This window comes from Echinops telfairi, unplaced genomic scaffold (genome assembly GCF_000313985.2).
Source record: "Echinops telfairi isolate 266 unplaced genomic scaffold, ASM31398v2 ScPeMD7_7424;HRSCAF=8462, whole genome shotgun sequence".
Lineage (NCBI taxonomy): Eukaryota > Metazoa > Chordata > Mammalia > Afrosoricida > Tenrecidae > Echinops > Echinops telfairi.
Window position 1 is genome coordinate 86,640,722 of NW_022111324.1, and position 12,180 is coordinate 86,652,901.

At 39.7% G+C, this 12,180-nt stretch overlaps 1 protein-coding gene across 1 annotated transcript in view; it reads right to left on the bottom strand.

The window, feature by feature from the left end:
* Window positions 1–12,180, bottom strand: part of NUP133 (nucleoporin 133) — a 63,039-nt gene that overhangs the window by 25,764 nt on the left and 25,095 nt on the right. Inside the window, exons 13-19 of the mRNA XM_004712164.2 lie at window positions 10,136–10,299; window positions 8,605–8,699; window positions 6,269–6,493; window positions 3,119–3,241; window positions 2,297–2,399; window positions 1,314–1,565; window positions 104–237 (exon numbers count right to left, since the gene is read on the bottom strand). Coding sequence (XP_004712221.1) covers window positions 104–237; window positions 1,314–1,565; window positions 2,297–2,399; window positions 3,119–3,241; window positions 6,269–6,493; window positions 8,605–8,699; window positions 10,136–10,299 — 1,096 coding nt within the window. The remainder of the gene's footprint in view (window positions 1–103; window positions 238–1,313; window positions 1,566–2,296; window positions 2,400–3,118; window positions 3,242–6,268; window positions 6,494–8,604; window positions 8,700–10,135; window positions 10,300–12,180) is intronic.

Consider the following 12,180-nt stretch of genomic DNA (forward strand, 5'->3'; position numbering starts at 1 on the left):
ACTTAGGTATTTCTATTGCAGCAGCACTAAGAAATCCAAATCCGGATTTGAAAAGTTAAAGCCTTCCACAGAATGCACTACCGAAAGGCCCAGTATTTGTTACCTGATCAGCAAACTGGGCCATGTAACGCTGCAGTCGACTTTGGTTGTTGGTTTGCTCACACATTTGCACCAAGATATCAAAGTCACAGTACTTCTCTGCTAAAGACGCCGCCCACTGGTGCTGGCCTAACGCAACTATGAAAATGAGAACAGACGTGAAAAAAATACCGTTAGCCACAACTAAACTCTGCAAGGCAAAAAATGTAAAGCTGCACCTTTATTCATATTATACATTAAAAGTAAACAAGGGAATCAAATTCTTTTAATTTACTCGTAGTTTCATAATTCACATGAGCTCATTCAAGATAAATATTCAGATCCTTATTTTATCACTATCTATCAAAGTGCTACCTAGTTCCTTCATGTATTAGTAAAATGACTTACTTTGCCCAATCTTCTCCTTAAACATAATTGGTCCTTTATGGCACAACCATGTATTTTACTTGTGCCTCTCTAATGGCACGTGTCATACTCCAATTTGTAGTCGAGTTATTCACATAAGGTCTGGTTTGGGGCAGTGTCCACATGTTAATTTATTAACCTTTAAATCACCTTCAGTATTTTCTATGATGGTCTACCTAAAACAAGGTCCCTGGTACATGGGCCCAAACAAAGGCTGAGTACATGCACACACATGGACTCTCTCAAAGCCACTGAGTCGATGCTGACTCATGGTGACCTGATAGGACGAGTAGAACCTGCCCCTGTGAGTTTCCGAGACTGTAACTCTTTATGGGAGTAGAGAGCCCTGCCTTTCTCCCTCAGAGTGGCTGCTGGTTTTGAACTGCTGGCTTTATGGTTAGCAGCCCAACACATAACCACTACGCCACCAGAGCTTCCTAAACAAACATAAAAGGTTGTATATATTTACTTTGCCTTAAGTCCTTGGTAACAATTTGACTTCTTAATCCACCTGTAAATTCAAAGACCTACTCGTTCTTGTTACAGTCGATCCCACTGTTGGCAACCCTGTGTGCATCAGAGTACAATTGTACCACACTGGGCTTTGGGTAGTAAATCACCAGACCATTCTTCCCAGTGCCTCTGGGTGAACTTCCTTTTCTTCAATCTTTCAGTCAGCAGTCATGTGCATTAGCTGTTTGCACCATCCTGGAATTCCCCAAAGACTTGTCAAAAACAAAAAACCAACCCAGCTTCTGTCTAGTTGATTCCAACCCTCAGCTAGACCTAAGTAAATACCATGCACTTACGAAAAGGAGATATGAGATCTGATCTCTTCTGCAGATATTCCATTTCCAGGTTGTTGTATCTTTCGTGATCTTTGGATTTGTCTACAGACTTAAGCTGAGAAACATAACCATCTAAGAAGCAATCAATTAGTGCCACCAGCTGCTCTGTGAGAATGTTCCGGAAATTGCTGTCTGCCTGAGGATAGACCATCTTCAGAACAATCCCATGTTGGCGTACTATTGCCGTTCGAATACCAGTGGGCCCACTTGTTGCTGTAAAATCACACAAAGGAAATTAATGGTCTAAAATGGCTTGAGGAAAGAGTACCTAAAAATTATGCCACTTCAGCACTGCTTGAAAAATAAGTCAAACAGATGTTAAATTGATTTATGTCCTGCTCACACCTGATTTTCCCTATGAAGATGTTAATTCCCAGGTATTCTCAATCTTTCTTCCTTCTAATTTTCTTTCATATTACTCTATATCCATTTCCATGTATTGAATCAACATAAAAGATAGTCACTTTCTTCGGGGTGAGAATCTACTTCTATGCATTATTGTTAGTAACCAAACCTAATAGTGCATGATGAGTACACATCAAATAAATATAGACATTTATACAGGATTCCAAGGGAATAAAGTAATGTTGACAGGAGTTCGTGTTTTGGAGATGGCACGTTCTTTTTCGTTTAAAAAAAATCATTTTATTAGGGGCTCATACAACTCTTATCACAATCCATCCATACATCAATTGTGTAAAGCACACTTGTACATTCATTGCCCTCATCATTTTCAAAACATTTGCTCTCTACTTAAGCCTCTGGCATCAGCTCATTTTTTCCCCTCCCTCCCCGCTCCCCCCTTCACATGTTATTTTTCATCTCATTCTGAAACATTCAATAAAGGAGTATTACAAGTATCTAAAAATGACAAATTACTAGAAATACACTTGATGCAATTGTGAATATATCAGTATCGATGAGTTCGATGCTTGCCACCTCACCTGTCCATGGAACGTGCTCGGGCTCTTTTTCTAGAGGTTCTTCTACTCTTTTATACAAGGAGCTTCTACTTTGACGATAATGACCAGCAGCCTGCAGCATATCCTTGGAGGGGGAAAATTGTTGAACTGTTATCACACTTAGGAAGGGATGGACCATAGTATTTCTGAAGATAATTTGAAATACTGAAGTCTGTTAATATGAAAAAATATTCAGCGAGGTCTGCAAGATTCCTTTCAAGTTCTTTCTGTACTTAAAATCTGTTTTACTAATAACTTCATTTCAATGAGTTGTGGAACCCTGATGGGTTCCAAAAGTGCGATAGTGAAGCACTTGACCACGAACGGAAATGCGGATGGCTTGACCCAGCCCGCACCTCTGCGGGGAAACACCTGGTGAGTTGCTTCCTTAAAGACTGCAGGCAAGAAAGCCCCTTGTCACTCTAGCCTCCGGAGTCCGAACCAACGAGTGGTTCCCAACAACACCACTCATTCACCAAACCACGAGTATGCACAGCAGCCTTTTAAATCATTAAAATGTAGAGAATATTTAGGCACTTATGGTAATATTAATATTCCTCTCCAAATAAAAGGTTTATTTTACCAAATGGAAACTTAGGATTACAGTTATTTACATACATAAGGCAAACCCTGAAAACATTTATTAAGTGCTTAATGAAATGTCTGATGTATTTCTAACTTTTTGGAGTGAACGAATGGTAAAACCTTATTCTTTATTGGGGTATAGAATAGGACTGTTTTTTCCTCTGTCTTTTATACACACTCCAGGCTTTGCCTTTCTGAAATCACACTATATGTTTGTACCTTCAGGATATTGTTCACATTGATCACCACCTCAGCCCATTCAACAGATTCCAATGACGTCTCCTTCAAGACTTGTTCCTCGTGCTCCAACAAACATTCACAAATGGTATCTACTTGGGACACCTGAAGGAGTACAGAGATCACTCACTTAATACAAACGTTGTGTGATGGGTAATTGCCACCACCTACAACTGAACTCACTGGATCTCGGTGTTACCACATAGACTCGTGGATAAGCCGAATTTTTCAGCACATTTTTAATGCAGTTTTTGTGGTAAAATTAGGTGCCTCGGATCATATTCGAGTATCTACGGTATATCATAGCTTCGGCAGATTATATAGATGAAAATGTACTAATTTATGGAGAAAGCATATTAAAAACCAAGAAAAGTTAGAACCTTCTATATGAATGTCTACACAACTCTCATAAATAGGCAAAAAAAATTCTGGATAGTTACCAAGTAGTTTCTTTGTTTTTGTTTTTAATTTAAATACCAAGTAACGGAAATATTTGTTATTATAGCTAGGAATGCTCACTACAACCTTTAAATTGTACTAGGTTACAAATGACTGTTTTACAATATGATACAATGTAAGGTGAATAATGGTTCTAAACTAATGAATTGGCTGATTTCTATCTTCATGATTACCCTATTTTTAGCCACAATAGAAATGTTTTAGGATATTAAGAAAACAGCAAATTTACCTTCTGACTGTTTCCACCTAGCCCATGGTGCAAAACTTTGCTTAAGCATTCAAACTGCTCTTTCCTGTTTCAGTCTACAGAGACAGCTTACTTTGCCTAATCTCAGTCTTAGAAATATTCTGTCTTTCAGGGAAGAGCCATAATATTTTGTCTGTACCTCTCAAACGCCTGTATCACTCTCTACAGTCTAGTTACATTTAAGGTCTAGTTTGCTTTTTGGGATAAGCTTTCTGAAAACAGTCTCCCCACATTAATGTATTAACTTTTAAGTCACAAATATTCAAGTAAATATATATTCTATTAAGTGAATAGATATTTACTACTTAAGGTTTGCACAGCATTGAGAACTCAAAAATAAAATGAAATAAATCTAAATCTGTCTTTGAGGGATTTACAAACTAGCAATGCAACAAGACCCACTGCCTTGTCTACATAAATCACACACACACGTTGCACAGTTCTGTGCAAACCACATCCCCTGCACATTAGTATCCTGTATGTGTTACATAGGAAAACTAAGGTAGACACTTACAACCCACACTAAATCACTCTTCTGTTAAACCTGTTCTTCCTTTTGGGTGTCTAGTGTTAGCCTACAGCATCCCATCAGCACAAGCACAAAAATCTTCCTTTTCCCTTCACATAGCCACATCTAATCTGTAAAATTAAATGCAAAAGCATTTTATACTGCTAAAACAAAAGGTATTAAAAGTATGTCCAATAAAAGGAATAATATAAAAGCAAATGAAATTCCAAGACCGCATGCAAAATACCCTTATCATGTAAATTATATACTTAGTACTTTTATTTTAAATATTACTTATATGAGTATGCTATGCTAACATAATCAGTTCTGTAAGTGGTTATCTCTGCTTTATAGGAGCCTATAAAATACTGGTCTATTCCCCACAGACTGGAGAGTACCAGAGCTGCCACATCAAACATCTCTTCCCTATATAGCCTACCAATCAGGGATTGATTTGGATTAACCAACTTTGTTATCTCCAAGGATAGGTAGAACCAAAGATTATTTAAATATGCATGTATACCTAAAGATGTGCGCGCGCGCATACACACACACGTACGTCAATTCATGCCTTCCTTCTTCCTCCTTCTCTTTCCTAAGTTATGACGGTTATACCACATGGGAACACCTCTGGAATCACACTCAGAGAAGTACAAGACTAGTAAATGTCACCATGCTTTAGATAAACGTTGGTGCGGAAGGTTTCTTTCTGTCACTCAGATTCCTGGCATATTTCTTGTAACATTGCTGGCCAAGAAGCAAAACAAAACCCAAAGAGATTTTCCTTACTCTCTAAAAAGAAAACAACAAAAACATTAACTGAAATGTATGAAAACAAGGGATTCTTCAAACTAAATACACTTATGGACTAAAAATGAACCCGAACCTCACTGGAGGTCTTATCTTTAGGTTCGAGTCCATCACACATTCCAAGAGAAACCTACTGGTTTGGTTATGTTAGCTGCTAGCCTACACCTAGACTATAGGAGGAAGGAATCAACCTTTCAGGCAACAAACAGAGGTTCCCCAAATGTGAAACCACACCCACAAACTTTACAGCGCTGGAGCGGAGCCAGCATTACTTTCAAGCAATGCTCATAAGGGGAAAGAGACTGGCTCAGTTAAGGACCACGGACTCAGCAAACAACCTAACTGGCTGAATGAGAACCAAGATCTGTTGTCTCAATTAAGACCCCTAATTCTCTGAATTTTACTGACAGTAAAATTCGCCCTGCGTGTCCCCCAGGGCTGCGAAGCATTATGTAAACATAAGGAACTCTCTTACTGTTCCCACAATGTCTAGTTACCACCAGCTGTCAGCACCTGCATCTTTTCTCCCTCCAAGGTTCCGAGTAGACTTTGATTTTAAAAGTAAGTTGTATTGGCAGGATTCTAGTATGAAGCCCTGGAACACTTGGGAGATATCTGAGAATTCAATAAAGGGACTACATACAAAAGGGCAGCCAGGGCCAGCACCAGGAAGCGTGTTACTCTAAAGGCCTGATGTGGTCAACAGAGGCAGCAGTTACTGGAAACCCAAAGAAAACAGGCAGACAGAAGTTGTGGCAACCCAACAGCAAGGACGCTGACGGAGCAGATGCTCTGGCCTCTGGGTCTTCTGATAGTGCTCAGTCAGGAGTGGACTTGGAAACGCAAAAGGAAAACACTCAGCACACGATGGAAATTGGATGATTTCTCTGTCAACTTCACAAGTTCTAATGACAGAGACAGTGATAAGTGTGAGTGGTACTTTTTTTTTTGAGTGAGAATTTATGCAGGGAATATGAATTCCAATTTAAAATATCAGAAAGATACTTGATCATTTAATTTGCTGTCAATCTTCCCCCTGCTTAAGCATGACTTGGAAATGGCACAGCTCTGTAAAGCTCCAGGAAGGGCACGAGAGGACCCGGCTTACCTCTCTGAAAAAGACATCTGCGGGCGTGAGATTGGCAGGGATCTCACACTCCCGTCTGTTTAAAGCGGTGAGTATAGCCGTGTTCACCAGATCAGAAACCCTGGCGTGGTGGTTCTTGAGAACAATGGCAGCTGACAGCTTTTCTGCATGCTCACACAGCAGGAGTCGAGTGGCCATGGGCATTCCTCTGACGGCAAAGGTGCCTAGCCTTCGGAATAAGCCAACCTTGTATGTAGAGAGAGAGAGACATCTTCTTAGAAAGCAGTAACAGTTATGTACAAAACAACAGTCTATTTTCACCAGAAGTACACTGGATACAAAGTCTCTGGCCCTAACTCTCCCAGAGGGCGTTTCTAGCTGTGTCTTTGGCTGCAACTGTTTCTTAACAACATACATAAAAATCAGCCAGGACTGTCCATATCTAATAAGAAAGCCTTAAAGTTCCTGTCTGAGATCATGGTCATGCCAATGTTCTGGTCACTACTGTTGCTTCTACCTAGTGTATGGTTACCAGAATGATCAAATTGCTCTCTTCTATCTAAACCACGTTAACAACCCTAAATCCCAGACCTTCTAGAATGAGAGACAAGGCAGCTGTCAATTTTAATGACAGGACTCCCAGCTCCACCTGCCCTCAAGCTGATGCATTTATATAATGTCTAATGCAGTACCCACCTTCAAGAGGGTAGCTACCATTACATTTATATTCTTACATTTATTAATATACATTTGAATGGCCATAGTGACCACTTTATTGTAAATTAATTTAGTTTTTTGTTGTTGTTTGAATTCATTTTTGTATTTTTGCCATTATTATAGGTATAAAATGATATTTCATTTTGGTGTTAAAATTTTTTTTCTTTTTAAATCATTTTATTGAGGGCTCGTACAATCTATGGGGGGGTTAGGGGTTATAAGGGTGGGAGGAGGGGTTGAAAAAAAAAGAGCTGGTACTAAGGGTTCAATAGAAAGTAAGTGTCTAGAAAGAATGAGGACAACATATGTACAAACATGCCTGATACAATGGATGTATGGATTGTGATAGATTTGTACGTGTTCCGGTCTAGTCTGAACTGGGAAGCAGCACTGGGGTCATGGTAGTGGGGGGTGAGGAAACCTCAAGGAACCAGAGGAATAAAGTGTCTTTCATCGATGCTTTACTGCACCATGGTGACACATCCCCTCCCTGTGGGCCCTCTGTGGGGAGACTGTTCCACTATCTACAGATGGGCTTTGGATCTCTGCTCCAGCCCCGCTCCTTCTCAACGACATGTTTTTGTTTGTTAGGTGTCTGCTGATGCCTACTACCTGGTCCCCATGACTCCTCATGAACGCACTGGCAGTGTGCTTCTTCCACGTGGACTTGCTTCACTGCTGAATGGCGGCTTGGGTAACTTCAAGCCTTTAAGACCCAGACGCTATATCTTTTCATAACCGGGCACCATCCGCCCTCTTCAGCACATTTGCTTACTCACCTGCTGTTTTGTCTTCAGTGACTGTGTGAGGAGGGTGAACATCTCAGACTGCTAATTGGTAAGAACAAAGCGTTCTTGTATTGAGGGAGGGTATGAGCAGAGGCCCTAAGTCCAGCCCCTACCTCAGAATTAAAATTGTGTTTTAAAAAATTAGCTCAAGTGTTCACTAACCATATTCAGTTTCGTGGCTACTACAATGAGAAAAACAAACATGATACATTTCCATCATCACACAAAAAGTTCCATTGGACAACCAACTAGAGTCTCAAGATGGATGATTCTTGATTTAAAAAAGGAAAAAAAAGAAATGCAAAATCAAGAGTAAATTAATTTGGGTCTGAACTTAAGAATCACTATTGATTGGTAAAGCAAGAATGCATGCTTTTATTTAACAATTCTGTCCAACAAAGTTTCCTAATTTAGACTCATTATAAAGTATATACATAGAATATTTAAATGATGATTTAATTGTACTGCAAAATTTTAAATCCCTATATATAAACCTTTCTTCACCTTATGACTCTTCACTATTTTTTAATAACACAGAGTCTAGGGTTAGGGTTAAAAAATAAAATAAAATAACACAAAGTCAACTTATGAAAAATCTGTGTTTTTATATACAAGCACACAGAAAATATTAATAAAAATTATGCTTTTAAAAGGCTTGGTCTCATGGACAACAATATCAACAAATACACCACAAAATAATATAGCGGAAAAATTTGAAACAACATTTCTGATGAAATACAATAATTTTCCACAAACCACTTCAGAGTAAGACGGGAGGGATTTCCTCTTGTACTGGGAGAAGGTGCAACCCCATGTCCTGCCTTCTCTGTGCTCAACAACCAGGCGCCTTACCTGGTGAATAAAGTCCATGAGGATAGAATGGGCTTTCATCTTGTCTTCTAGCTGGTACAGAATAATTAGTGATGTATTGCTGAAGCCAGGTGCCCCTAGTAAAACACAATTACAAAGCTTAAATATGTAGTACAATGGCCTTATGACAATGATTGCTATTTTAAAAATTAAAGAAAACCTAAACAAATGTTAATTTTTAAACATTTACCCCAAAGTTAAAATGGTACATATGCATATTCCGAGTCCAGGAGCTCATAGGGAAACTGATTAATGGCTCTTTGAGGCAATGGCAGGGGAGTTTGGGGGAAACAGGGAACGAATAACAACGAGACCAAGAAGAAAACATTCTGAAACTGATTGCAGTAATGACTGAACATCTCTTCTTCATAGGACTGAGCTCTTGAGTTGTTCGATACGTGGATTTATATGCCAATAAAACTGTTTTAAAAGAAAAGACATTCAGTTCTGGTATGTATGTCGGTAAATAAAAAAATATTTAGCAACAAAGAATTTAAAGCAAAAAAGAATTCAGTCATGAAACAATTCATCAGTTATAAGTTGGAGAAATAACAAGAAACCATCAAAGAAAGGTAAACACTGGTGTTTTCATCATAAATCTCTAATGGGAAGAGAAAAATATCTATGGGAGACAGTTTACCACCATTACTTGGGGCCCTAGAGGGTCCTTGATGCTTCAGAGGCAGTGACGAGGGGAGCCCTGTGGGGTAGGCAGGAGGACACGACACACCCGAGAATGCTCAAGGCCACTCTTGGGTAAACGTCGTTTCTACATTTTGACACTCAGGGATGAGGCCAAAATCGCCCAAGGTGTCAAATGATTATACCATCGATCTGCTTTTAGAAAGAAATGCCTGGGAATCCAGGACGGATGAGCCCTCTAGGACCAGTGGTGTGAGGGGCAAAACAGGGAGGGTAAAGGGAGAATGGGTAGGAAAGAGAGAACCGATTACATGGAACTCTGTGTGACCTCCTCCCTGGGGGACAGACAACTGAAAAGTGGATGAAGGGAGACGTCGGACAGGGCAAGATATGACAAAATACCCATTTATAAACTATCAAGGGCTCATGCGGGAGGGGGGAGCGGGGAGGGAGGGGAAAAATGAGGACCTAATGTCGGGGGTTTAAATGGAGAGAAAATGTTTTGAGAAACGATGTACAAATGCGCTTTACACAATTGATGTGTGTATGGATTGGGATAACAGTTGTATGAGCCCCTAATAAAATGTTAAAACAAAACAAAAAAAACAAAAAATGCCATGAAAGCTAAGCAATGTTAATTAGTCTACCTCAGAACCATTTGGATTAGCTATAGTGTTTCTTCAGCTTTTATTTTACTATCTACATCCACACCAGACCTTTAAAAAAATTATACTTACTATCTATAATCTTTTTTAAAATATCAAATTAGTATTAAATTGTTTGAGACATTTTTAAAATGCCTTAAGAGATACAGTACTTCTATTAAAAATCAGAACCTACTTCTCAAACGTTCTTATCAAAATTGTCTTACCCTCAGGGACAGATTCAGCCCACCGCGGATCAGAAGCCGGGTAGTCATCCACCAGGTCCATACTGATCTGAGTGACAGCTCTGTCTAGTTCCGCATTGGAATTCAAATCCGGGTGAGAGGAAAACAGCTCATCAACCATCACTTGAGCATGACCTAAATCTTTCCTGAAATGAAGGTGCCACACAAAAGTAGGAAAGGAGGCAAAAGAGAAAACAACTGTGAAGTTAAATTCCCATTTATAGGTTGTAGCCTAAAGTTACTACTTTTTAATAAAATTTACTAAAGAGAAACTATTATGTATTAAGTCAACATATATATTATAATACTTAAAATATGCCGTTCTAGGGATGTAATAGAATGACAAACTGCCATGAAGGAGTCAGATAGGTAAACAAACAACTCTACATGCAGGGCACACAGAGAGAAGATAGAGACAGCTACAGAGTCCATGGGCAGGAAATTAAACAAGTCAATGAGGCCAGGAAAACTTTCTGAAGGATGTGAATGTTAAGCTGAGGCCTTACAATTAGTCGGTCACCTTCTTCTCATTATTAAGAGTGAGGTGGAGTAGTTGCAATGCAAAAAAGTTAGTAGGTAGTAAATCTAAACCAAAACCAACTCACTGGTATCAAGTCGATGCCGTCTCATATCAATCCTATAAGACAGGGTAGAACTGCCCCTGTGAGTTTTCGATACTGTAACTATTTGCAAGGGTAGAAAGTCCATCTTTCTCCTGCAGTGTGGCTGGTGGTTTCAAACTGCTAACTTTGTGGTTAGCAGGCCAAATGTGCAACCACTACACCACCCGGGCTCCTTAGAGTAGTAAGTCTAGAGAGTGCTTCTCTGATGGTTATCTCTGTTATTCAGGAGACTCAATCTTCTTGGTAAATCAAAACCATACTCACTGCCATCGAGTCGATGCTGACTCACAGCCACCTTAAAGGGCAGGGTAGAACTCCCCTGTGGGTCTCTGAGAGTATAAGTCTTTACAGGAGTTGACTTTGCAGTTTGCGGCCCAAAACATAAACACGACACCACCAAGTTGGAGGAGAAAAGTGTTGAAATTACCACTTGATAGACCGTATAATATGGATTGAATTGTGCCCCGCAAAATATTGTCAACCATGATTCTCAGTGGCTTGGCAGTTATGAAATGATATAATTTGGCTGTTTTGCAATGATGTAATAATCCTGTTATTAGATCTGATGCAATTAGCCAATCAGTTATAAAGGAATTAGGTTAGGACACAGCATCCTTACTCAGGTCTCAGTTCTAATTTGACATATAGGTTAGTTTCTTTATATTGGGGCCTGCATTATCTTTTATCCTGCAACAGATCAAAGGAGAGAGATGTAAACAGATAAAGAGGGACATGAGTACCATCCAGAAAGAAGAGCTTGGAGTGGAGCACAACCTCTCAACTCCGGGTCACTCCACGGAGAACCTTCTAGACTCAAAAGATTGATGCCAAGCCACGTGGAGGTGTCCGATGAAGGAGGGGCCCACAGATATTAAAGGAGCCAAAGAGTCTCCAGCAGAGCCAACAGAGAAACAGCCTTCTCCTAGAGTGCGCACCCTGGATTTGGACTTCTAGCATCCCACTCTGTGAGAGAATAAAGGTATGTTTGTCACGGCTACCTAGTCGTCCAATGTGTTATACCAGCACTGGATCACTACGGCAACCTGCAACAGCGCTGACTAGAGAAAGACCGAAGACCATACGACAAAATCAGATGAAGCTATAATGAATAACAGTGTGCAATAGATGTTCAACGTTGTCGAATGCTGCCCCCTTGTGGAATAGAGTCTAAACTTAACGAATCATTATGCTAGCACAGAATTTTAAGATTATAAAAGCACTTTACAGTCTAATTCATCATGATCGCTTTTGTGTTAGCCAGCGTGCATTTCCATTAAATTTAGACATCATTATAAGTAGAATTATGGAAGTAGAAGCCAAGAGAAAGGGGCAGGAGGAAAGGGAGTCAGTCACTCAACACGAAAACAAAAGGGCTGCTGGTCAACCAATAGGTTCTTGCACCCA